The sequence below is a fragment of the Desmodus rotundus genome, chromosome 7, assembly GCF_022682495.2.
Source record: "Desmodus rotundus isolate HL8 chromosome 7, HLdesRot8A.1, whole genome shotgun sequence".
In the NCBI taxonomy this organism is placed as follows: Eukaryota; Metazoa; Chordata; class Mammalia; order Chiroptera; family Phyllostomidae; genus Desmodus; species Desmodus rotundus.
The window spans coordinates 36094758-36118419 of NC_071393.1; the positions used below are offsets into that span (position 1 = coordinate 36094758).

General features: G+C 38.6%; 1 protein-coding gene across 2 annotated transcripts in view; it reads left to right on the forward strand.

Annotated features, from left to right (window-relative positions):
* Positions 1–83: 83 nt before the first annotated feature.
* NPTN (neuroplastin) overlaps positions 84–23662 on the forward strand; it is a 65274-nt gene continuing 41695 nt past the window's right edge. The window contains exon 1 of one of the 2 annotated variants that reach the window (XM_024557516.3): positions 84–340. In XM_024557516.3, the coding sequence (XP_024413284.1) occupies positions 250–340 (91 nt within the window). In that variant the 5' untranslated portion in view covers positions 84–249. The remainder of the gene's footprint in view (positions 341–23662) is intronic. The other variant, XM_045192702.2, reaches the window with a different exon arrangement.

The following is a 23662-nucleotide window of genomic DNA, read 5'->3' on the forward strand; positions in this document are numbered from 1 at the left end:
GGGCGGGAGCAGCAGTGGAGGCCGCTTCTTCTCGCGAGTTTTGCCGCCATCGCTCCTCAGCCGCCCACGGCTTGGCGTGAGGGTCTCGCGAGGCTTGGGCTCTGCGGCGGTAGGAGGAGGACGGGAAGGACGGAGCGGAGCCACCGCCACCTCCCGCGCTCACTCCCTCGCGCGTTCACCCGCCCCCTCCCTCCCTCCCTTCCCTTCCCCGGCCCTGGCGCGTTCGCTTTTCGGTCTTCTGCTGAGAGGATGTTGGGCTCCTCGCTCCCCAGCGCCCTGGCCCTCTCGCTGTTGCTGGTCTCTGGCTCCCTCCTCCCAGGGCCGGGCGTCGCTCAGAACGGTAAGCGGGGCGCCGGGGGCGGGCTGGGGCCTGAGGAGGGGCTGGTGGGCGAGTCCCAGGGGCTGCGCCCCGGCGGGGCGGAGAGGCCGGCCCGGAGTTGGAGGCGCTGTCCGAGCCGTGGGGGCGTCGACGCAGCCTGAGGTGTATTGCTGGCTTGGAGGCGCCACGTCTCGAGGCTCGTCGCTGCGAGTCGGGAGGGGACACCCGGGAAGCGGCTATGAGGTGCTGAGTCGCGGGGGCGGATGAGGAGGGGGCGCAGCCTTTAAAGAGGCGGCCTGAGATTGGCGTTCGCGTTTCGGGAGAGGGGAGTGGTGTCGGCGGGACCCGCAGGAGAACCGGGACCCTGGGCGTAGGAGTCGTGTGGGGTCGGGCCGGGCCCCGTAAGACAGGTGACATCCTCAGATGAGGGAGGCGTTGCGGGGAAGGGAGTCCAGAACGCGGAGCGGAGTACGGGAGCGCCGAGGAGGGGCGAGGGATCCGGGAGCGGTGGAGGTGGAGGGGAGGTGGGCGGAGAGCTAAGGTGGGGGATTGGCTGCGGGAGGGGATCTGGAAGGGGAAGCCGCGGCGGTTCTGCTCGAGATGGGGGGAGAGAGCTGGATTTGCTGCGGAGGGTGGAGTGTTGGACACTCTGGGGTGGTGTGGGGAGAGCCAGAGGAGTTTCTAAATAAGGAGAGGAAAACGAGTGGAGGCCAGGAGGAAGGAAGGGTGGCACCTGGGGCCGGGGGCATGTATGGGGGTGCGCAGGGTGAAGCAGGAAACGCGGGTTGGGAGGAAGGTGCGGGAAGCCGGGGTCCGCGCTGCGGTGTGGAGCGTGCGTTCCGGGAGGGAGCAGCTGGTGGGGCCGGCGCTGAGGATACGGGCTGGGCCGCGGGGAAGGCAGCGGCGCTGCGCTGGAACTGCAGGGGCAGGATCGAGGACACCGGCCGGAGGGGGGAGATGGACGGAGTGGGTTTTTAGGGTCTAAAAGTTACAGGTCAGGAGGAAGGTTATTCCTGAGGAACGTAAAAGTGGTAGCTGGGACGTGCGCAGGGAGGGTACGGTGGGGACGAGAGAATTGGGTTTTGAACCGAAGCTCTTCAAAGAAGGCAGAGAAAAAAAGGTTCTGGTTGTTGGAGGCGTGTTACGGTTCAGCCAAGGTGCTGTGAACCGGTCTCTGCTGTTGGGGGAACAGCCTTGAAGGGGTTTAGAAGTATTTCGAAAGGAAAGGATTTAGGAGAAGTCAGTCGTGGAGAGCGAGCTGTAGGTTGTCTTTGGAATCCTTCAGGGTTTCTTTGTTGTCATGCTAGAGCAATTTAAAATTACTCTTGTTGGAATAGCTGAAATTTAAATGACTGTCATTAAAAAAAAGTCAGTAAAATAGAGCCAATGGATTTAAGCATTCTAAGGAGAATACAGGCTTAAAATGCTGAAGATTACAGTGAAAATATATCTTACAAAGGATTGAAAAAGCACCATTGGTTAAGTATGTCTGTTGTATCAAATTTTACTAATCAAATCCTATGTATGCCTCATGGCCTTGAACTAGCCTTGCCAGGGGTCCGGCATTCAGTATGTTCAGTGTATTGGGAATTTCTCCTGTTTCCCCCCAAAGCCTGAGGCCACTGTGGAAGGCAGGGTAGAGTTAGACTGATTGATCTTAACAGTTTTTATACTGGGTGTGTTAATATGCCTTAAGGAAGCCTAACACTCATTTCAGCTATTTGATTTGTGGAAATAACATTGATATTTGGGGCGATTGAGGTTAACATGTTTAATCTCTGCTGGCATCCTGATAACACAGCGGAATTTTAGTTTCTTAGTAACTACGGTGAAGTTTTGGATAGGCCTTCAGAGGCTCGTCCGGCTGTTCTCAGAGGTAACATGTTCTAAATACCGCAGAGTGCAGCCTTTCCCTTGTGATGAGCTTCAGTTCCGTCCAGCGGCGGGACTGGTGACTGGAAGCTGAGTTGGTAGTTGACCCCAATGAATGTAAGTTTAATTCAAGGAAGGAATGGCTATTATTTGACCTTGAATCCACATAGGTGAGGATGCTATTTTTTAAAATGTAACTTTCTATAACATAATAAAATTCAAGCTTTCGATTGGTAATAGCCCTGCAGTAGTCTGACCTCGTGTCCTGGAGTTCCTGTTTTCTTTCAGCGCTTCAGAAACAGAATCATTCTCTGTATGATGTTGAAGTGTTAGAAGTGTTAGATTATCTGCTTAAAATGATGACTTTTAAAAAAACCCAAACCTCCATGTTTTTGGATTGGGTATGTGGTAGTTTAAATTGAGTGTAGATGTTTTTCAAAAGGTCTCTTTCATCATTCCTAGAATAAAGAATTCAGACTAGACCTGGAGGTCTCTTCCAGCTGTTACCCATTACTGTAGAGATTCAAGGCTTTCATTCAGATTTTGTTTACTATCCAAATATTTAAACTCGTAGGGAAGCAGTTTCAAGTAAATCCTTTAAGGTGTTGGTTTTTGTATGTAATAAGATAAATGTAGTTCATTTTAAAGGAAGAAAATTGTCCTAAAATGTAACCTTCCTGTTAAGACTTTCTTAAAAATTTTTAGACTAAAATTAAAGTGAAGTTTAAACCAAGCAGGATTATATGGTAATCAAGAACACTGGACTTTGGATCCAGTTAGACCTGGATCTGAGTCCCAGCTCTCTGTAGCTAAGTGACCTTGAGTAAAGTGCTCACTACTTCCAAGCCTCAGTTTTATCGTGTGTAAAATGGGTTTATAATAATGCCAATCCCACAGAGATGATTGAGGGTTAAATGATGTAATGGCTATCAAGCACTTAGATTTCTGCCTGGCATATAGTCTCAGGGAGTAAATTTTTACTATAGGAAATATGTGTTACTATATGTTACTATAATGTAACATGTGCTGCATTACTTTATGTAGCATTACAGTGTTGTATATACTAAACGTGTGCTCTCTATAGCAAATAAGTGCTAGCTATTACTACTATTATCCTTTAAAAAGAAGCATTATTAGTTATTTTTGTTCATGTGTATATTGAACACTTACATAGCTGTTACACTGTCATCTCGATTAAACTTAAGTAGGCTATTTGAAGCTCCGGAGAGATTTGCACGTTCACATATGTAACTTTAAGAAAAGTGACCAGTGGTGCTGCAGTTTCAAATTCTGGTGAGGCAGTTTCATTTCTCTCTCATTGTCTGGGGGATTGCATGGCTTTCTTACTCTTTCAGGGAACTCAGTATCTTTTCATAGAATCTCACTGCTGTGAATAAGAGAAATAGAAGCAGTGCCCTTCCTACAGTGGAAGTGCTGGAGATTTTAGCTGATGAGTGAATGTGGAGTGAAGTGTAAAAATATAAAAAAGATACAGCGAAAATATTCAAGGATAATTAACAGAGTTAAGTGGGAGAAAATAAGGAGTCTAGTGATTAATACTAACGAGCTAAATTTCAAGAAGCCATTTGCCTGGGTGGTACTAGGTAGCTCATGAATATTGTACTTTGTAAGAATACCAGTGTTTGCATTAGATAATTAATTAACCTTTTTCTTTTCTGTCAAGGGCTGTTTGCCTCAGTGGTTTGACAATTTTCTCTCCCTGAGTATGTTTTTACATGTGTATTTGCTGTTGACTGTACATTTCCCCTTTGGGTGAATTGAAACGAACAACAGAGGACAGATGTGGCAGCTGGGTACAAATGACATGTTAGGTGTCAAGCAACATATCTTAACGTAACCCAAATAAAAGTTTAAATGACCGGAAGAAATAGTTTGCCTTCGAATAAAGCATCTCCTAAGGAATCATAAGCCTCCAGTCTCTCATGCAAGACCACAGTGTCGCTACTGACGTAACGGAGCTGCCCAGCACGAGACGCTGGTCAGGGATCTGGGGCGGAATGGCTGGGTTCACTACATCAGGACCTGTGGCTGGGCTCTTGGTCTTTGTTTCTCAAGGCTCCTGGATCCGTGTTAGAGATGCAGGTGGTGTTTTTGTGTCGCCAGACTTACTAGGTCTGACACTGTATGAATTACACAAATCCTAATGAGAAATTAGACTATTTTTTCTTGAAGGAATCCCTTTATTTTTCTCATTAATACAATTTCGATGTGAAATATTTTCACTTGTTGAGTATACATTAAAAAAAGGTAAAAATGTTATTGTATTCTTATTTTTATATTTTAATAAAAATGATTATTTAACTGGGCCTACAAGGTATGGTTAGAAACATAGTCTGTCAACTTGGGCACTGCTTCTCGTTTATTTAGTTTGAGGTACTTTCAGAGTAAGATGTTTCATATGTAAAACCTGAAACTTTGCTGGATGTATATAAAGGTTTTTTTACAAGACAATTTGGGAAGGAAATAAGGTGCTAATCTCTATACAAATGAAATATGTAGAAAAACTATGGGTGACTGTGTTAAATGTCATGTAGGAGTAAAAGTTTAAATAAAGTTATACAACGATGTTCTGGAAGAAGTGAATTATGTGAAAGATATTCTGATGCATTCTATTCAATTGTTTATAGTGAGAACATAGCCTGGACAGGATCAGAAGTAGAGAATGAAATTATTGTAAGAGAAAGCAAAAGAGAAGAAAGGCTATAGTAGTACAAGGAGAAAAGCATGAGGCAAGAACGAAGAATGAATTTTCTTTTGAGGAGTATCTGGAAAAATAGAATATCAGAAAGGCTAAATAGATGAAGAACTTCTAAAGTGAATTCACACATCGAAATTAAAATAGTGCAAAATCACCTCATGTGAACACTTGGTTTGGCTTTCAGTGTGCCTGTTTAAACAAAACATTTTATATAAATTTTTAAAAATGCCATTGATGATATAGTTTAATTTTAAGCACCTTAGATAAATGCTTTTAAAAATTTTGTGAAGTTTGTGGACTTTTTTTTTCAGAATTCTCAATTTTAGTTGGTCAGGATTAGCTTTGGGAAGATAGGAAACCTCTCCAGTAAAATTAGTTGATTATAAACTGTTACATTTCATAGGCATAAACATCACCAAATTTAATGTGAAAAATACAGTGGTGATCCTGTATAAAAATGTTAACCCAGGATATCAATATCTGAATTTAAAAAATTGAATAAGATGCATTAGTAAAATATCTGTTTTTCAAGAGTTTATTCAATTTAGGAGAGGAAGTCAAGATTTGTACATAATTTCAATTTACTATTATCTAAAATTGAAATTAGGCTTAACTTTCTTTGTTGTTTGCTTTTGTGTATGTACAAAATATATACTCATTAATCAAACCTAGTTAACTTGAGATTATTTTTCAGAACTTTTAATTGTGTTTGTGTGAAAATGCGGTTTACTGAAAATTCAAAGAATTTCTTAAGTGTCTATTTATTTGCTTATAGTAAGTTAGTGGGGGACACAGTTAATGTTCCTCAGGTACCCACTGTTATTTGTGTTTGTTTATTTCTTGTTTTTGTTGTGGTTCAAATAAACAAAACAACAACTCAGTCTTACCAAGCAGACTGTGTTAAGTTTCTTGTATTAAAAAGTACTAAATGCTATTCTTTTGTATTTCTGAAAACAGTTATGGAATGTTTTAAGACCAAAACATTCCTCTGTCTAAATCAAAACTACTGGAACCTTATGGTATGCTTTATGGTATTTTACAGAAGTATATCAATTTAGATATGCTTCCCTTCACTTTGTTTATCTACGTTTCTGCCATTGTTACACCCAAGTATTGCTTCAATTTGAGTAGATCATGAATTATAAATGAGATGATGTGAAATCACTCAGGAAATGTGAGAATCTGTATATTATGTGAGGTTCTATTATTACAAAACATTAAGTTTCAAATTCTGCCAATAGTTTTCGTCATATCCAAATGTATACTCACATTCTGAAAGTGATTAAGTATAAAATACAAGACAAAATGTCAAGTCCTTTTCTGATGGAATAACAAGGCAAAGTGTTCCATATGCTAAAAAAAGAAAAGGTAAGAGTGTGCTTGCATATATAAATTATTTTGCCATCGATTCTTCTTTTCTTCCTGGTTGTATTTGAAAACCACTGGACTAGATGATGTCTAAATTCCCTTCCAGTTCTAAAATTACACAACTATTGATCTTCCAGCATAGGTGCTGCCTCTAATGGATATAGGACCGAGCGAGAAAATTTACTTTCTGCTTAGTAAGTTTTTAGAAACTAGATTTTCAGAAATAATGAAAACTGAGGCTTGAATGTTTTGAATCCACCTGCCTGTGAACCTACTTCAGACAACACTTGTAGTTCTTGTTTCAAGAAAGGCAGAATGATGTCTGTTACAGAGATCTCATACTGTGAATTAAACAATTAAATGACAATCACTGCCAGGTAGGTGTGTTCTCTCTGTTGATTGAAAAGTAGTTGACTATTGAAGAGGCAGTGATTCGTGTTTTATGTTATCCTTTGAGGAGGTTTGTTTTCTGTTTATGACTTAGTTTCTTCTTTCCTTTATATATTTTTTAAATATATAAATCTGATCCATTGTAGTTGAACAAGGCAACCAACCTAAGCGTTACCTGAATTAAATCTGAGGAAGTTCCTAGCTTGGTATCCCTTATAACCAATGTGTAAAAGTCTCAGTTTGGTACTTACTCATGATACTTACTTGTATCTGTTAGGTAGGTCCATTTCCTTGCCTTTTTAAAAAAAAATATTTTTTTTAGAGTTGCGAACATGTAAAAAGTAGAGTGAATAATGTATAAACTCCCATATAATCATCACCTAGTTTCAACAGTTATCAGACACAGCCTTGCTGCTTATTTATTTAAAAGTAACCTGAAAAGTTAACATTACAAAGTAAAAATTTTAGGTGCTGCAGTGTATTAATCAAATAGAAATAATTTAGTTCACTTGTAATCGTGTTGAAATGACTTTAAAAATATAAAAGCTGTTTAGAAGAAGGCTTTCAAACTTCTGTGGCCCAGGTAGATTTCATTTGTGTGGAAGTGTGTGCAGACTACATGGTGTTTTATGGAACAGCACCTATCCTTACTTTGTAGTGTATTTGAAGAAAACCGTTATGATCTTCCAAATTGATATCCTAATGCATTAATTGGCCATCAGACTCATTTTTGAAAAACAGCATTTTCAGTTATTTAATTTTGTTTTTTGTTTTATGTTTTACATGTTAGGTAGTATGGATGGAACATGGATGATTTTTGTAAACACAATAAAGGTCTTCATGTGACATTTATCAGTAACATCAGCATGTACCATTTCTAGTCATTGTTAGTAAAGCAAATACAGCATTATTGAATTAATACATTAGCCATTAGTTATATTGATTTTTTTTTACCCTAATTGAATTTGGGAAAACAGGGAAGCTACAGTAATTTGAATATCATAATCAAAGCACAAGTTTTCCAGTATGTGTAGTTGTCCTTTCTTCTACATTAGAGCTTATGCTCCTTATTCCCTAGCCCCTGCCTTGAGTTATTATTGGTTAGATAAGGGGGCTGGGAGTGCTGTTTATTCCCAGCTGCACGCTTACTCTGATGCTGTTGTAGGAGACACATCTCTGGTGAGTACAAAATGACTTGAACACCGGCCAAGAGAAGGGAGGGAGAGGGAAAGCAGAACTATCACTGAAGAACCCTTTGCCTCTCATGTTTAAGATTCTGGAGAAGATTATTTTCTCATTTTTAGACATTGCTTCTTGAAGGGAAAAAAGGCAGTAAGTCATCCTGTGTTGGCAACTGTTTGTGAAATAACTTCTCAATTCATAGGTTGAAGGCATGTACTATATTTAATTTTGGATTTTTTGATTGAAGGAAAATGGTAAACTTAGGAGTTTTTGATTATACAAGTTTAGCAGATTGGAAGCCATTGTGGAGCAACTAGAAAAAAATAGCATAGCAGCTCCAGCATTGAAATTATATTTGCTAATGCTGAATCTCTGATCATTCATCAAGGAAGATGCAATAAATGGCCTTAATGCAAACCAGGAAACTGCTACCTGGAAAAGAGCAGCTATAAAGAGGTTTCCAGTAACTTGTAGTGAGTTGTAATTGAATTACCCTTAGACACATAACATAGTGATCACATATCAAAATTACGGTACTAGGAACAGTGTAAGTGTTTTCACAGTAGGTCTGAACTCCAAATAACACTTTCCAACCACATTCAGGGAAAGACACAGATAATTCTACATCGATGGTCGCAGACAATTTAGGAGAAAAGATTGAAGAGCTAAATTTAGGAAAAGGGAGCACTGGAGGGACGTGATTATCTATTAATACCTTCTAGGTAGCAGCGTAAATGAAGTAAGGGAATTAGGCAGTCTCCAAAGATGGATGGGCTGTATCAAAGAGCAGTGGCCTAGAGCATGAGGGAGAAAAGCATAGGGTTAGTATCAGGTAGATGATTTTAAGGAAACTAGCAAAAGAATAGAGTTATTTGTACTCACTCATTGTCAGCCATTATAAATAGGGCAAAGAACTGGCTGAGAGAGGGTCCTCATAAAAAAAGGGAGGATCTCTCTCTTTTTTCTATATGGTCCAGTAGTCCCCCTTATCTCTGGGGGACAGGTTCCAAGACCACCCCCAGTGTTTCCTGAAACTGGATAGTGCTGAACCCTGTTGAGCCCCTAAACAAATACAGTAGCCCCCCTTTAACCATGGTTCCGTGTGCCTTGGTTTTAATTATCCATGGTCTATAGCAGTCTGAAAATATTAAAAGGAAAATTCCAAAAATAAACAGTTCCTATATTTTAAACTGCACACTCCTCTAGTAAAGTGATGGCAGTCTCACACCATCCTGCCCCACCTCTCCCAGGAGGTGAACCACCCCTTTGACCAGCAGATCCATAGTGTCTGCGCAACCCACCGGTCACTTGGTAGTGCTGTACTGGTTTTTCCTATGCATGCATGCCTACGATAAAGTGTAACTTATAAATTAGGCAGTTTCATGGCTAGAAGAGTCATTCTTACGGTGGACTTTAGCAATGTTAGCATATGATTATTTTTCCCTCTCCTTATTAAGTTCAAAACTTTAACCTTTTCATTCGAAGGAAACACTTTAAGGCTTCTCTTTGGAATATTCGAATTGCCAGTGTTGTTACTCTTGCACTTTGGAGGTTTCTTGAATACAAGCTCTGTGATACCAGGACCGTCCATCTGATAACCTAGATGACTGCTTAGTGACTGGTGGGTTGCACATAGAACATGGACATGCTGGTCAAAGGGATGGTTCGTGTCTGGGAGAGATGGGGCAGGAAGGTGTGAGCTTTCATCACACTACTCAGGAGGGGGTGCAGTTTAAAACTTAGGGATTGTTTATCTAAAATTTTCTGTTTAACATTTTTAGACCTCTGTTGACCATGGGTAACTGAAACCAAGGAAAGTGAAACAGTGGATAAGTGGGGGTTACTGTGCTTGTTTTAGGGGCTCAGTAGGAGAAAACCTTTATGGAGATGAATGAGGAATGAAGTGGACTTTCTAGAAATTTTGCTGGGTCAGAAATTAATTTTTAACTCTAGTTCTATGATTATGAATTCAAGAAAAATGGTAGATTAACTTTGGAATTCATTTTAATGAATTTCAGTTGTGTGTATAATACTTAAAACAGTAATCTGTTTATTATAACCATCATAAGTAACCTTTTTTTGTTCAGTTACCAAAAACCTACACATGAATTATTTCCAATCTGTGTTTAACTCACAGAAGTGTACGTTTCATGAAGGTTCATTCACTAGACTGGGTGGAACCTAGTAAAAGTTTAACCTTTGGCTCTTAGAAACTAGGCTTTTTCTTTTTTATGGGAAATGTCAGCTATTAAGAAAACAGTATCATCTGTAAAAGAACACTTCCAAAGTTCTGCTGTGAGAGAAGCTCAGTTCTTTTTCTTTTCTTTAAAGATTTTGTTTATTTATTCTTAGAGGGGAAGGGAGGGAGAAAGGGAGAGAAGCGTGAAACAACTATCAGTAGCCTTGTGCGCAGTTATATTTGAATTTCAGATAAACACTGAAGAGCTTTTATTTATTAAATCTGACAACCGTAAAGGATGTCTTTTTTTATTGTTGTTGTTGTTGCTATTTTGGCAGTCCATTTAGAACTTAAGTGACACAGTCTGGTAATTTTGTGAGTTTTTGTGTATTAAAATATATTTTTTAACAGTAGGTTCAATATTCTGTCAGGTGGACTGTCCTGTAATCGCAGTACGTGTGTTCAAGAAACCCTTGTTTTTCTTGATAGTGGCCCCAAAGTGTAGGAGTAGCGGTGCTGGCACTTTGAATAGCCAAATTCATGCTGCACTGCCAATTTTGTATGAGAAAATGTAGTTTATAATAGTATTGTTTTCTGGTTGTGTCACATATCCTTTGTTTTCAATTCTGCTACTTTACATTTCAAAGAGTAAGTTTTTCGTTTATTCTCTAAAAATTAAAGTTGTTTTCAGGAATGATGTGGCAGAGGGCATCAGGCTGGTTTCTAAAAAATATATATTTTTTGCAATTCCCCTTTTCTCTGTTTACCAAAAATATTTTAAAATTTAGGGACTAATGACTGAAAATGTATAATAAAGATGTTTCTGAGGTTGTTGGTTCAAGGATTATCCTTTTTCAGATTTTTGCATGGGGGCTTGCAATATACTTGCATTCTTGGCTTGGAAGTTATGAATGGAGATGTGCCTATCACACCCTTTTCCTCCTAGTGGGTTCAGAGTAATTTTCATTTGCTGAATTATAACCACCTGATTTAGAGAGTCAGAGAAAGTAGATGTTGGCTCTGCAGACCAGCGATGTGATTTCTTTATAGTTAAATTTCAGTACTAAGAAAAATGGTTGCCTGAGCTTTATCATAAGGCTTCTTAACCAGAGATGTCACTGTTTATCAGTAATTCAATGTAATAGATATACTTTCTGTCCTTTTTTTGTGAGTTGGGGTGAGGTGGCTATAAGAAAAACAAGAACTGAACAATGTAATAGGTTCCAGGGTGAATGATATTAAGTAACATGAAGTATAATCAAAATTATACTTCTACATATTTATTTGAAATATATTTAAGGCAGTTTTAAGTGTTAAAAGTAACATAGTTTTTATGAAACTAGAAATTAGTATAGTTTAAATTTGATGCTTAAACTCTATTGGAGAGACAGTGTTACATGATAAATAAATTGGATATACTCTGTCACCATTGTAAATGCAAAGTGTAAATTAAAAAAACTATGTTAAAAAGGTCATTATCTGGGACAATGTAGTTGAGTAGAAAGGGCACTGGATTTGGTAGTAGCCCAAATCCTATTTCCATTTTAGTTCCTATGGTTTCTATTTTTTGATTAGTATCACCCTTAATTCATAGGGTTTTTATTAGATTAAATAATAATGTATGGAAAAGTGCTTTTTAAACTGCTGTATTGTAAAATGGCGTGTATGTATAGCTTCGAGTTGTAAGGCCTGGTACTTATAAACTGTTTACCTTTAATAGATTAACTGCAACTCTGGTGGTTCATAGGAAAGTGAAGAGGAAAATAAAGTACTAAAGAGAAGGACCAGATTATGTCAAGGTTAGTTTTTCTGAAAAATGATGACTATATCATAAAATGCACATTTCAGATGCCTGTTAGCAGACCAGCCTTTTCACTGAATTATCCACCTCTACTAGGAAAGTTCAATATTGAATTTCTGTAGTTTTTGAAGTTTGCCTCCCAGTTAATCTTGAGTTAAATCTAGTTATGGGGACACCCTGTTACTCATCCCCCGTTGCCTTCCTCCTTCAGGTAGGTGACAGAAAGTTAAGTACCGTATCTTTCGGACTGTAAGACCCACTTCCCCCCCAAATTTGGGAGGAAAATGGGGGTGCATCTTATAGTCGGAATGTAGCTTACATTTACATTGGTGAAATACTATGTTATTTATGTTAATAAATATTTTACCACGTTTTTTGCTTCAAATTTTTTTCCCTATTTTCCTCCTCTAAAACCTAGGTGCATCTTACGGTCTGAAAAATGCGGTATCTATCTGGTGTTTTTTTTTTCCCCTCATAACATATTTGTGTAACTTCCCTTTACTATCCTGAAGTGAAATTCACTACATGTTACTAAGAAAATATATAATGACCTAAATGTAATATAAAGGGGAAATAACTTACAATGAAATACTTAGTTTAGTTTGTAAATGCTCAGGCGTAGCTACAGAAGAAGACAGTGAAGTTTATATCCTTATGGAGAAAAATCAAGAATGTGACAGGTACAAATGCTGAGTGATAACAGTTGTGCTGTATTATGTGATTTGCTGAAAAGGTCAACAACTCTTGGTAAAGTTCCAAATGAAACACAGTACAGTCTTTCCTCACTTTACACAGTAATTGCATTCCTGGAAAACTAAGTGATGATTAAAACCATGCAAGAGAATGTATGGTATATTTTAAACTTACTTAGAGTCTAGGTTCTGAACAAGTTTTTCATCTCCAATGTCATTTGAAAGTTGTGTAGGAAGAGGGAACAATTCTTTGTTGTACAAGGTAGGATTTTGAGGATCCCTGGTTCCAGCCGACTAAAGGCCATACATAGTGCTATCTCAATTACTGTATCAACCAAAAATAAACACAAATTTCCAGAATGCTCCATAAAAGGCAGAGCAGCCCCCCTTTAAGAGTATGTCATTTTGTCTCTGCACTTGTAAGTACCCTCTGATACAGGGTAACAGCACCTAGTCATTCCCCGGGACAACCACTGGTCAAGGCCACACCTCTTCTAGGAATGGAAAGGCAAGGAGAACAGCTATTCACTTGTTTTGATTCATAAAAAAAAAAAGTGCTTTAAAGCAGGGATTGTAAACTCATTTACCATTGGAGCTAGGCAAGTAACATTTACTAAACTGGAGAATATAACACATGCTTTGAAAACACTGAAAGTTGGACTTTTAAAAGTACTGTGCCGATCAAATAAAACTCAGTATTTTTATCCTCTTCACCAAAGGATTATATTATGAATATAATTATTCATATATAATACAAAAGAATTGATTATATTATAAATATAATATGTATTGAAGCCTGAGAGATTGGATGAGAGTCCTGAGTTTTGGCAAATCTCTTACTCTGATTCCACATCTGTTTATTAAGAATAATACATGCACACCTCACAGGGTGGTGATTAGAATGTGATGTTTCTGTTTTCTTGGTTTACTTTTTAATTGAAAGCTTGGTATATGTTTTTATAGGAAATGGTTAATGAAGTTTAAAATCTGTAATATGGGGGAATGGCCCCTTATTTTTAACAGAAGCAAAGGAAGTAATTTAAAAAAACATTTTAACACACAACCTAACACTAAACATGCTGATTCCAGCCTTTTGGTAGATCAGACTCTCCTTAGTCTCTCAGGTTAGCTCTCAACCTTAGCGCAGCGGTGACTGTCAATTAGCATGGTGTTTCCTTTTGAAGTGGTGTGGGAGCAGGTAATTTTGCTATTATGCAGTATTTTATTGCACCTCAAAAAATAGATTATGCTATAAAAGGCATATTTTTATAGTTGTTGCTTGAGTTAGAAATCTAGCAACATGGTTTCTACTAGGAAACTCTGGTGTATGATATTTTTCCATTTGTCCAGTGAATATTTAGAAAGTTCCACATTTTCTTCATTCTTATAAAATGTTTTAGAGGCCTATACATATTTCTCTACATTTTGTTTTCATACTTTAGACTGCAGAAAGCTTATTTAACTTTTTTTTAGTAATTAAGATAATGATCTAAATGATTAAAGCAATACAGCCATGTGCTTTTATTCATTTATTCTTGTCCTCATAATTTTGATGTTCATCTTTGTTTTTCTCCACAGTATGATTTTGAGTCCTTTATCAGAGCTCTGTGCCTTAGTTATATGTATTTGTTGTTTTTTATAAAGTCCTTCTTTTCCTTCTGTTTTTCCTGTCTTTATTTTAGTTTCTTCTTACCCATACATACTTAGTCTTGACCCTTTTAGTATCTTCAGTGGTTTTCAGGTAAACATTTATTTGACACTTTTACCTTTCTTGTCCTGTCGTTTGAACGCTTTTGAGGCAGAGGGGTAACAGAGTCTATCGTCCTTGTAAAATACAAAGTTCAGTTTAGTCGACTGGTTTTTGAGCTGAAGTGTTTGCATATTTTTGCTTTTCCTAGTAGCTGTTTGATGGGTTTCTTTATATGGTGGTGATTTCCTGACATGCTTTTCCAATCTTTTAATCCCCATAGGGCCATAGTGTCCCTATTTCTCAGGAACAGGCTGACTAGTCTTCAAGGCCTAGTTACAGATGAGATTAATTCCTGGTGGTGCTGAGGATGTCAGGGCAGAAATAACCTCCTGCAGGTGGCTAGTAGTGATGTGGAGTGTGAACTGGGAGGCACTTGCTGTGTGCTGGAGAGGTCTGGTGCTCCCTACGCGGCTGTGCGCGTGGAATGTTCCAGAATGTTTGTCTTAGAGCAGGTAATCTGCTACCTAGTAGCAGGTAGGCATTAAAATTTAATTATGAGGTGGGGGTGGTGGCAGGATGATGAGATTTTATAGCTGTAGGATGAAAGGGGAAATTTGGATGGGTGTTAAGAAAAAGAAAACCCCACTAGAGTACACAGAGTAGCAGTTCTTACTGTGCGTAGGAGCAACATTAGGCTACAGTGAAAATTGCTCACAAATTCACCAGTAGAAGTATGGGCTTGCTGACGTTTGTATTTCAGCAAGAGGTATATATAGTTTAGCAGCTTGTCAGAGTCAGAATTGGGAGAGAAATTGAGTGCAATATGTTTTTGGTAGTGTCTTAGAGTGCATTTCACCTTATCGTTCTGTAACACTATCTGTTTATCACTGAAAGAGTTGTAGGATTGTATCAAGTCTTAAACTCTCAAAATACACCATTGGAAAAACTTGACAGGCCTAGTAGTACCAGGTGAGCCCGAGGTAACCAGATATGTGAGCTTGCCGGACATGTCTGCCTAGAATTGAATGAAGTTTTCGTCAGGTTGAGTTATCAAAGGATGGGTTTAACTAAATGTAGGAGAGAACATTAGCAGACAGAGAGGATGAACCTTCCTGCCTTGGATAGTGATTAACCAACATTTTGACGGGATTACTTCATTTAAGTTTTTGAAAAAAGGACAAAATTACTGTATTTAAAAAAATTATGAAAGGACTTGTTTACATAATATTCCAAATAATACCCAGGTGGTTAAAGTAAAATATTAACGTTCCTCCTTTAATCCCATTCCCCAGGAATAAGCAGTGTTACTAGTTTGTTGTGTATCCTTTCAAAGCTTGTTCTGTGTATACACATTATTCACAGACTCTAGTGCTTTAAGTAGATTGATTATCACTCTTCTTGGTATTGATAGCCTTCCTACTTTGAATATAGTAATTGGAGTGACAGATATTTTCATTTATGTAAGTGTATGGAGCCTCCAGAATACATCTGTTGTTACTAGTTGTCGCTGAAGACAATTATGTTGATAATGACTGAATTCTTGATGTAGAAATTGGCGTACTGAGAGGGTCTTTCTCATTCCAAACAGGGAAAAGCTTCATGAAACGGGAAGGAGCAATATATTACTGTGTTTTTATCCTCAGGAGTATTTTTTGGTGGAAATCTTGTTCTCACTTGTAATATCTTAGCTTTGTGGGTAATTCCTGGGACATCTCTGCTAAATTTAGTGAAAGCATTCTGAATACAATTTTGCTGTCCCTTTTCAGGGGACAAGTAGCAATATTTTGAAGAGAAGTAGCAATATTTTGCTGGTATTTGGGACACTAGGTGAGTGACAACTTGATCCCCCACCTCATGGCAGGGGTGCTACCGTTGGTCATGGAGCTGTGGGATGATGAGAGGGCAAGTGAGGAATTAGGAAAGGACAGTAGATTTGGATCGTCGCCTGAACTTTAGGATTTCCGGAGGAATGGAGGAGGGAGCAGATTCTAGTAAGGGTTCTACAACTAAATTACAGCTTCTTTAGACCGTAGTATATCTGTGTCAGATTACGCAAGAATTAGATTTTGAGTTTTCAGGCTTTAGCTGCAGAAAGTGTTTTCTTTTTATTCAATAATTAAGTAGAGTCTTGATTTGTTAGTTAGATAACAGTCTGTCTGTTCTTCAGCGGGGAGAGAGTCTCCTAACTGTTTCAAAGAATCTGGCCTCTTCCAGAGCAGGATTTTTAAATTGATGGAGTGGGTGACCTCTGTGTAGACCTGCTTGTGAAGATTCTGCACAAGGATGTATCTTACCTTTGGTTTACAGTCTGCTTGGTCAGTCCTGATAGCTGCAGGGAAAAGTTCTTGTAGTTAATTTGCAAAGTTATTGATTAAAATATTTATATTAATACATGTGTCCATGTTTGAAATAAGACGAAAAGAAAAGATCCTTTTAAGAAAGAATCTGTAAAGTAGCATGAAGAAGATAATCACCGTGTGCAAAATGGACTTGGGAATTTTTATTGTAAGGTTTGTCAGCCTCTATGTGAGAAAAGCTGCCATTTGCCTCTAGCTTTGAAATTCAAGATTACGCATTGATAGAGTATGGAGGTGTGCTGTCAGGTCCCTGCTTGGAAAAGGATTGGAAGTGCCATTAGTTTTCATCCCTTGGTGGGAAGAAAGTCTTAGGGTATATGGTTTTAGCAACCACCTTGGGAGATCTGCCAATAAGAAATGGAAATCTACTACTTAAAACAGTAGGTTACAGTTAGTGATGCCAATGCTTTTTAAACTTACAGGCCCACATAAAATTGCCATATAGGTAATTTAGGTAATTGGGTATGGATGTGTCATGGTAAGGGCCTGAACTGGTAGCATTGATAAGAAAGAAGTAGAGTATGCTCTTTGACAATCATTTAAGATAAACATGTTTTTGAATTAAATAATGTACATAGGATATCATATAGTTCTAATTGTGAACAAAGCATTGCTATCAGCGAGGCAATGAAGTGTAGTGTTTTGAGCTCTGGAACTGCCAGGGTGTGCACCCTGTCTCTGCACAGCTGTAGAATGACAGTAACAACCTTAAGTGGTAGACTGTACTTTTATGTAGTAAATTAAATTATATAGTACACTTTGCATTATGCCTGACATATGTTAATAATGAATTTGCTTTCCAAGACATTAGTTATCTGTTCAGTAATCTCTTTGAAATGTTTTTTAAACCCCCACAGACAGTTTTCTTAAAAGTTATCTTTTCAGGTGGGGTGGAGGGATGGGGAGAAAAGGCATACAACTGTAATTGAATAACAATAAGAATTTTTTTTTAAGTTATCTTTTCAAAGAAAGATTTTTGGGCTGTTTATTTTTTATTCTAGGAGGTTTGCAGGGAATCTGAACTTACTTTTCTTTTAGAATTGATGATGGAAAGTATCATTACTTAATTTAGAAAGGAATGGGAAAGTTGTGTTCTAACTGTAAAGTAAAATCTCAAGCCAAAAATCTATTTTACACTGAATTTTTATTCACTTGCTTATTAGGATTAGTGGATGCATGGCAAGGAAACAAACACATTAGGGATTTGATTATTTTTTTAATGTAATTTCTAGGGCATTTATGGTAAATTCAAATATACCATTGTCTGGTTTCTTAGAATTTGTGATTGTTGATACTCAAAAAGATGGCTGTGATACCATGAAAAGCCTCTCCTAATTAAAGAAAGACGGTTTCATTTATTATACTGTTCATTAACGTGTTAATGATTACTAATACATTTTAAGTTGTTAATAGGTTGAAATTTAATGGAAGGTTTTATCCTTACTCCTCAATTAGTGAGAATTGTTTTTTCTCACTATATTAATGAATAATGAGTATATGTGCAACAAGACATTATGGGGATACAAAATTAAAGACATCCTGGTTTCCAAATAATTTATAATCTATTAAAATACACTCTTTCTCACAAACACAGTATTGCCTTAGGCAGCTTCATGAATTCAGAATATTGCATTTCTGAAACATTATCAGAGAGTATCTGATAATACATTCATACACAGAGAATCAATGCTAGTCTACACAGTCTTGGCCTGTTTGTTTGTATTTTTACCAGAAATGATAATACTCTCAGGCTACTAAGTAGAAAACTACCTTTTGCAAGTATTAGGGTTCATTGATCTTTGTATACTTTCTATTTGAAATCAAGAAAGTAGGGCTTGATTTACATTGCGTACTTCATAGTAAGACAAGAGATTCTAGTTAATGGGGAAATTATCTGAGCCAGTGCTGGTATAGCTGCCAAATAATATATTTTTCTACTGTTCTGTTACAGTTGTCCCAATTTTCCCCTGTTGCTCTCCTGTGTCCCCCTCTCTCCCCACCCCCGCCAAATAATATTTAATGTAGGAGATTAGGGGTGAGGATTTGTCAGTTTTGATAGAAAAGAAAAATCCCCAGGAGTTTGGAGGTGCTTTGTAGGACTAGATACAGTTAAATCTGAGACATAGGTATTTCAGCAATCAAAAGGGTTCTTGGCACATTGTTGCTCAGAGTTCTTGGGAAAACTTTGTAAATCACAAATGTACTGTATTTAGAATTGGAAGTTACTTGGAGTTCTATTCTGGGATAGCTCCACTCTAATTGCCTGATCTTATACAACACAGCCTCCAGGTTCCCCATAAGTAGGGCAACCATAATTCTCAGTCTGTGCTTTTCACCCCCCATCAAAATTCTTAGCATCCCATTTACTCTTAGAAGTTTCTTGACTTAGGTGATAAATGATGTGGTAACCTTGCCATAATGTAATATGTGCCCTTGGGTACTTAACATGATGAAGGCTTATGAAATTTCTCCCAATATTGGGTAAGAGTTTTCTGTAAGCTGGGAGATTTCTGTTCAGTGTAGTTGGGAGGGAATTAATAAAGATAGCCTGGTGGAAGTCTGGTTGATTTCAAGGTTTAAGATGATTCATAGGCTAGAAAAGATCCCTTTGTTTTCTATGCTTGGGTCAGAAATACAAGATAGGTAGACATTACCTAGCTTGTCTGGGCAAAACAATTCTCATTGTTCAAAGGTAGTTCTGCATTTATGTATCATTAAAAAATTTTTATCTACAATCAGATACCACTCAATCCCAAGGGCAAATAAATCTCAGTACCTGACGACAAGTATTTTTCAGTTAGTATATTTAATTTCTTAATAGACTTTATTTTTAGAGCAGAAAGTACAGTTCCCATATTTTTCCTGCCCCCACCCACACATAGTCTCCTCTGTTAGCACTATCCCTACAAGAGTGATTACCGTACTGTATTTGTTACAGTGATGAAACTACATTGATGTGTCATTATCACCATAGCCTGCATTAGAATTCATTTTTGGTATTGCGTATTCATTCTGTGGGTTTTGACAAATGTATAGTGCCATGTGTTTTCCGTAATAGCATCATACAGAGCAGTTTCACTGCCCTAAAAATCCTGTGTCCCCCTTCTTCATCCCCCCCCCTCAGCAGCCATGATCTTTTTACTATCGCCATAGTTTTGCCTTTTAACAGAATATCATATATTTGGAATCACAGTATGTAGCCTGTCAATTTTTTTCCACCTTAGTAATATGCTTTTAAGTGTCTTCCATGCTTTTTCATGTCTTAATAGTGTGTTTCCTTTTAGTACTTTTTATTGTTTGGAAGTCTGTTTCTAGATAGACTTACTAAATTCCACATGTGGGACCTTAATTCTTTTAGCAGCAGATTTTATATTAAATTACCAGTGAAGAGGGGTAAGGGGGTTGGAGTGTGGGGTGAAATTGCTTATTGCTTTAAGAATGATTTGCCTGGTGGCTTCCTTACCCCCCCCTCCTATTTAAATGTAAAACTTTCTTTATGTTACTGCCCATTTTGGGGATGCAAGTGAAATTCCTGAAATGAACCAGTTACACAAATTGTTGAGAATTTGGGGAGAAATACAGATCTCCATGAACAGTGTGTGTAATACTAAATACTCCTTGACCTTGTTTGTTTAATCTCACCATATAAATAATTTTGCCACTATTGTGACTTTAAAGTAGTAGGAAAGTTTGCAATTTCAACATACTGTGATTGTGGTCCATAGGTAAAGAATAAAACTTACTAAAAATCCTCATTTTTTTTTTTTTTTTTTAAACTAAGAGACCACTGGGGCCTGGAGAGGGGAAGATCTTCCATTCCTTTGCTAAAGTGGAGAATGTCTTGATCACTTGCCCATTGTTGCTGTCCTTGTTTTCCAAAAACCATACATGGTTAACTTTACAGAAATACTGAAGAGGACCAGAAAGGTAGGGAAAAGAGCATGAATGTAGCAGTACTTGATGAACTTTTATCACAGTCTAAAATAGGAGCTACTCGCTGTTCCCAGGAGATCTTTTATCTCGCGTCGCTGGGTCAGTGGCCTGTCAGCTCTGTTTCTTTTCCGTACTCTCCTGTGGAATGTGGGTGAAAGTGATTTAGCCTTGGGTGTAGGCTGAGACTCCATACATTTTCTTTTTAAAAGTTGAGAAAATTTGGTTGGGATTAAGTATTAGCATTTTCCCAAGAAAAAGCATTTCCCAAGATAATCTTTGGAACCAAATGGATGATGTTTTTATGAAAGGTTAAGGGTTCTTTGTAAAGGCTTTGAGCATTATGTAATCTACTCAAGTAAAGTCTAATGCTGCTTGCTTTTGGAGCTTCTGGCATTAAGTACTGGGGCCTTGTATCTGAGTTACTGACAGCAAGAACATGAGAAGACCCTTCTTTTAAATCTTCCAAAGCAGAATAATAAATTATTTACCTGACATTATTAAAAGTGTTGTCCAGATACTGGAAGGGAATTAATTTCTATTTTGGTGTATTTTATCCTAGTAAAAAATATACTGCATTTAGTGGTGAATCATTTGGAAAGAAGTAGGATTATGGAGAAAGTTCCATTCTCAATTCCTTTTTCATCGTCCCTGGGTGATCTCATTTCCTCCCATGACTTCAGCTTCCATCTAAGCCGTAACTCCCATCTGCCGTCACTCTGCTGAAGACCAGATTTGTATTTCTCCTTAGCATGTAAGCCTCCTCTGTTGGCACCTCCAAAGCCAACTCAGCCTGCCTTCCTTTATTCCATTGACACTATTGGTACAGAACAGACCTGCGGTGGGGGGTGGCGAACAATATTGCTATTACCGAAAGGACCCCCCCTTTTACTCTGGGGTTTTCCCCCCACCTACTAGGTTTGCCTTGCCCGCTGCCAGGGAGAAACGTCTCTCAATGCCAGAGATTGGTGAAAAGGAAAGGAATTATTTATTTAAAAGTTATACAGACTTAGAGTAATGACTTAATGTCTTCATTAAAATACTAAAGTCCTTTAGAATACCCACAGACACAGTCCTTCCTTCTCTCTCTGCCCAGTCCAGGGTACCATATCTCAGGAAAAGAAGTAGAAGTCCGTGATTCAGGCTCCCGGCACCATCAGCTGTGTTTTTCCCAAGATCTCCAGTTAATCCAGAGCCATGTGGCACCTTCTCACGACCCACCAGCAAGAGTCTGTTCTCTCCTTTTCTTCCAGAAAAGTCTCTATTGCTTTCCAAGCCATGTGGCAAAAGGGAGCAACCCAGAGCCGCGTGGTCCTGACTCTTGCCCAAGCTGCAGGGTCCCCACTTGGCATGGCTGCCATCCCTGGGTTTAAATCCCAGCACCAATCTTCCTCTGCAGCCAGCCCCATTTCCGACTCCTCCTGCAATCAGTTACATCTGCCAGCATTCCTGTATTCTTCCAGCTTTACTGGGCCATAGTGAGTCTGGGCAGGCATGGAGCCAATCATCTCCAAGCTCTCATGGCACTGTAACCAGGGGGAGTTGCTTCCCAGTTACATCTTGGATGGTAGTGACTTCCGTCCCCCTGGCTCAAAGTGTGGCCACGGCTATTTAACATATCCATGAAACCAGTTAAAGGTTATAGGTATATTAAATGACCATGCCAGAGGTTAGCTGCACAGCTGTTGCTATACAAAACAGCTCTGAATGGCCCTGCTCCACGTGTCCCATCCCCCAGCTCAGACTTGTGGGGGTGAGGGCATCCTATGTATATGTATTCTTTTCTAATGTTTCCTGGACACCCTGAGTTCTGGAACCCATTACAAATCCCTATTTGGGGCTCCCCTCTTGGCTGCACCCTGTTACACTGCCACTGTCCACCTCATGGTCAGCAATTTCAGTTGATTGCCTCTTTTACACATTCCTCACATTCATTGCCTTCTCTCCTTTTCTACAGCTACTCTTCCTTCATTTTCCACTTGAATTATCGAAGGAGTTGCCTAACTTTTTTTTAAACTTTTGAGTCATCCTTCGTAATGCTGTAGTTGCACCACTTGTTTTATAGAAAGAATCTTAAGTTACTTAGCCTGCAGGATTCTTGTTTGTCATTTTCCCCAAATTAAGAGGTTTTGAGGCTATAGGCTATCTTATATTTCTGAATAGCATGAGCACTTAACAGGTGCTATTTCATATATGTTCCTACTTTATACATCTGATAAGGGAGGCCATTATCATTGGATTGTGTTTTGATTATTTTTCTGTCTCATGTCTTGCAAGGTTGAGCTGTCTTTAGGAGCAAAGTTTATCCTCTCTCTGCACAGTCCTTAGTAAACAGACCCTCAGTAAGTTGAACTGAAAGCATACTCGCCATTTGTAGATTGATAAGTTGAACAAATGCAATATAAAAGTCATCATTACAAAGTCATAGTGAGTGACACAGTTTTTTTAAGCTACCATTTTGCCACATTTTGTCTTGGTTGAACACAGACTCCGCTGCAAGTAGAATCTTTGTGGTTCAGACATCTGTGTGGCTCCTCTGCCCTCATTTGCCTTCTATGTGAAAAAGCTGAAAAAGTTAACAATTTCACACTAACGCATTAATTGTCAAAATGTGGTCTGTGGACCAGCAATACCAGCATCACCTGAGAACTTGTTAGACATTCACATTCCTAGGCCCCACTTCAGACCAATTGAATCTGAATCTCTGGGGACGGTGTCCAGCAGCCTGTGTTTTAACAGACAATTCTAAGGCACAATGCAGTTTAAGAATTGCTACTCTAGGGAAAGTTTTGCCTTGGATTATATAATAACAGAGCTTCCAATGTGGTTTCAACTATAAGCTATTTATGTTTTGGAAATAATTCATCACCTGGGAAGACCAGGACTATATTACCTAAATCCTAGGATGTGATACAAAGATCGAATTTCCTTATGTGCAAAGTATTTGACTCTTGTGGTTTCTGGGAATGGCTATTTAAAAGAAGGTGGGGGGAGGGCACATCCTACCTCTTTCAGTTAAAATATCTTCTAGATTATGTCCAGACTGTCAGTTTGGACAACTTGTGTTCTTGGCATTTTCATGGAGTTGTATGAGGATGAAAGAACGAGTTGAATTGTAGTATTCTGTGGAAGAAAGAGCTGAATTGTATTATCTTTAACATTT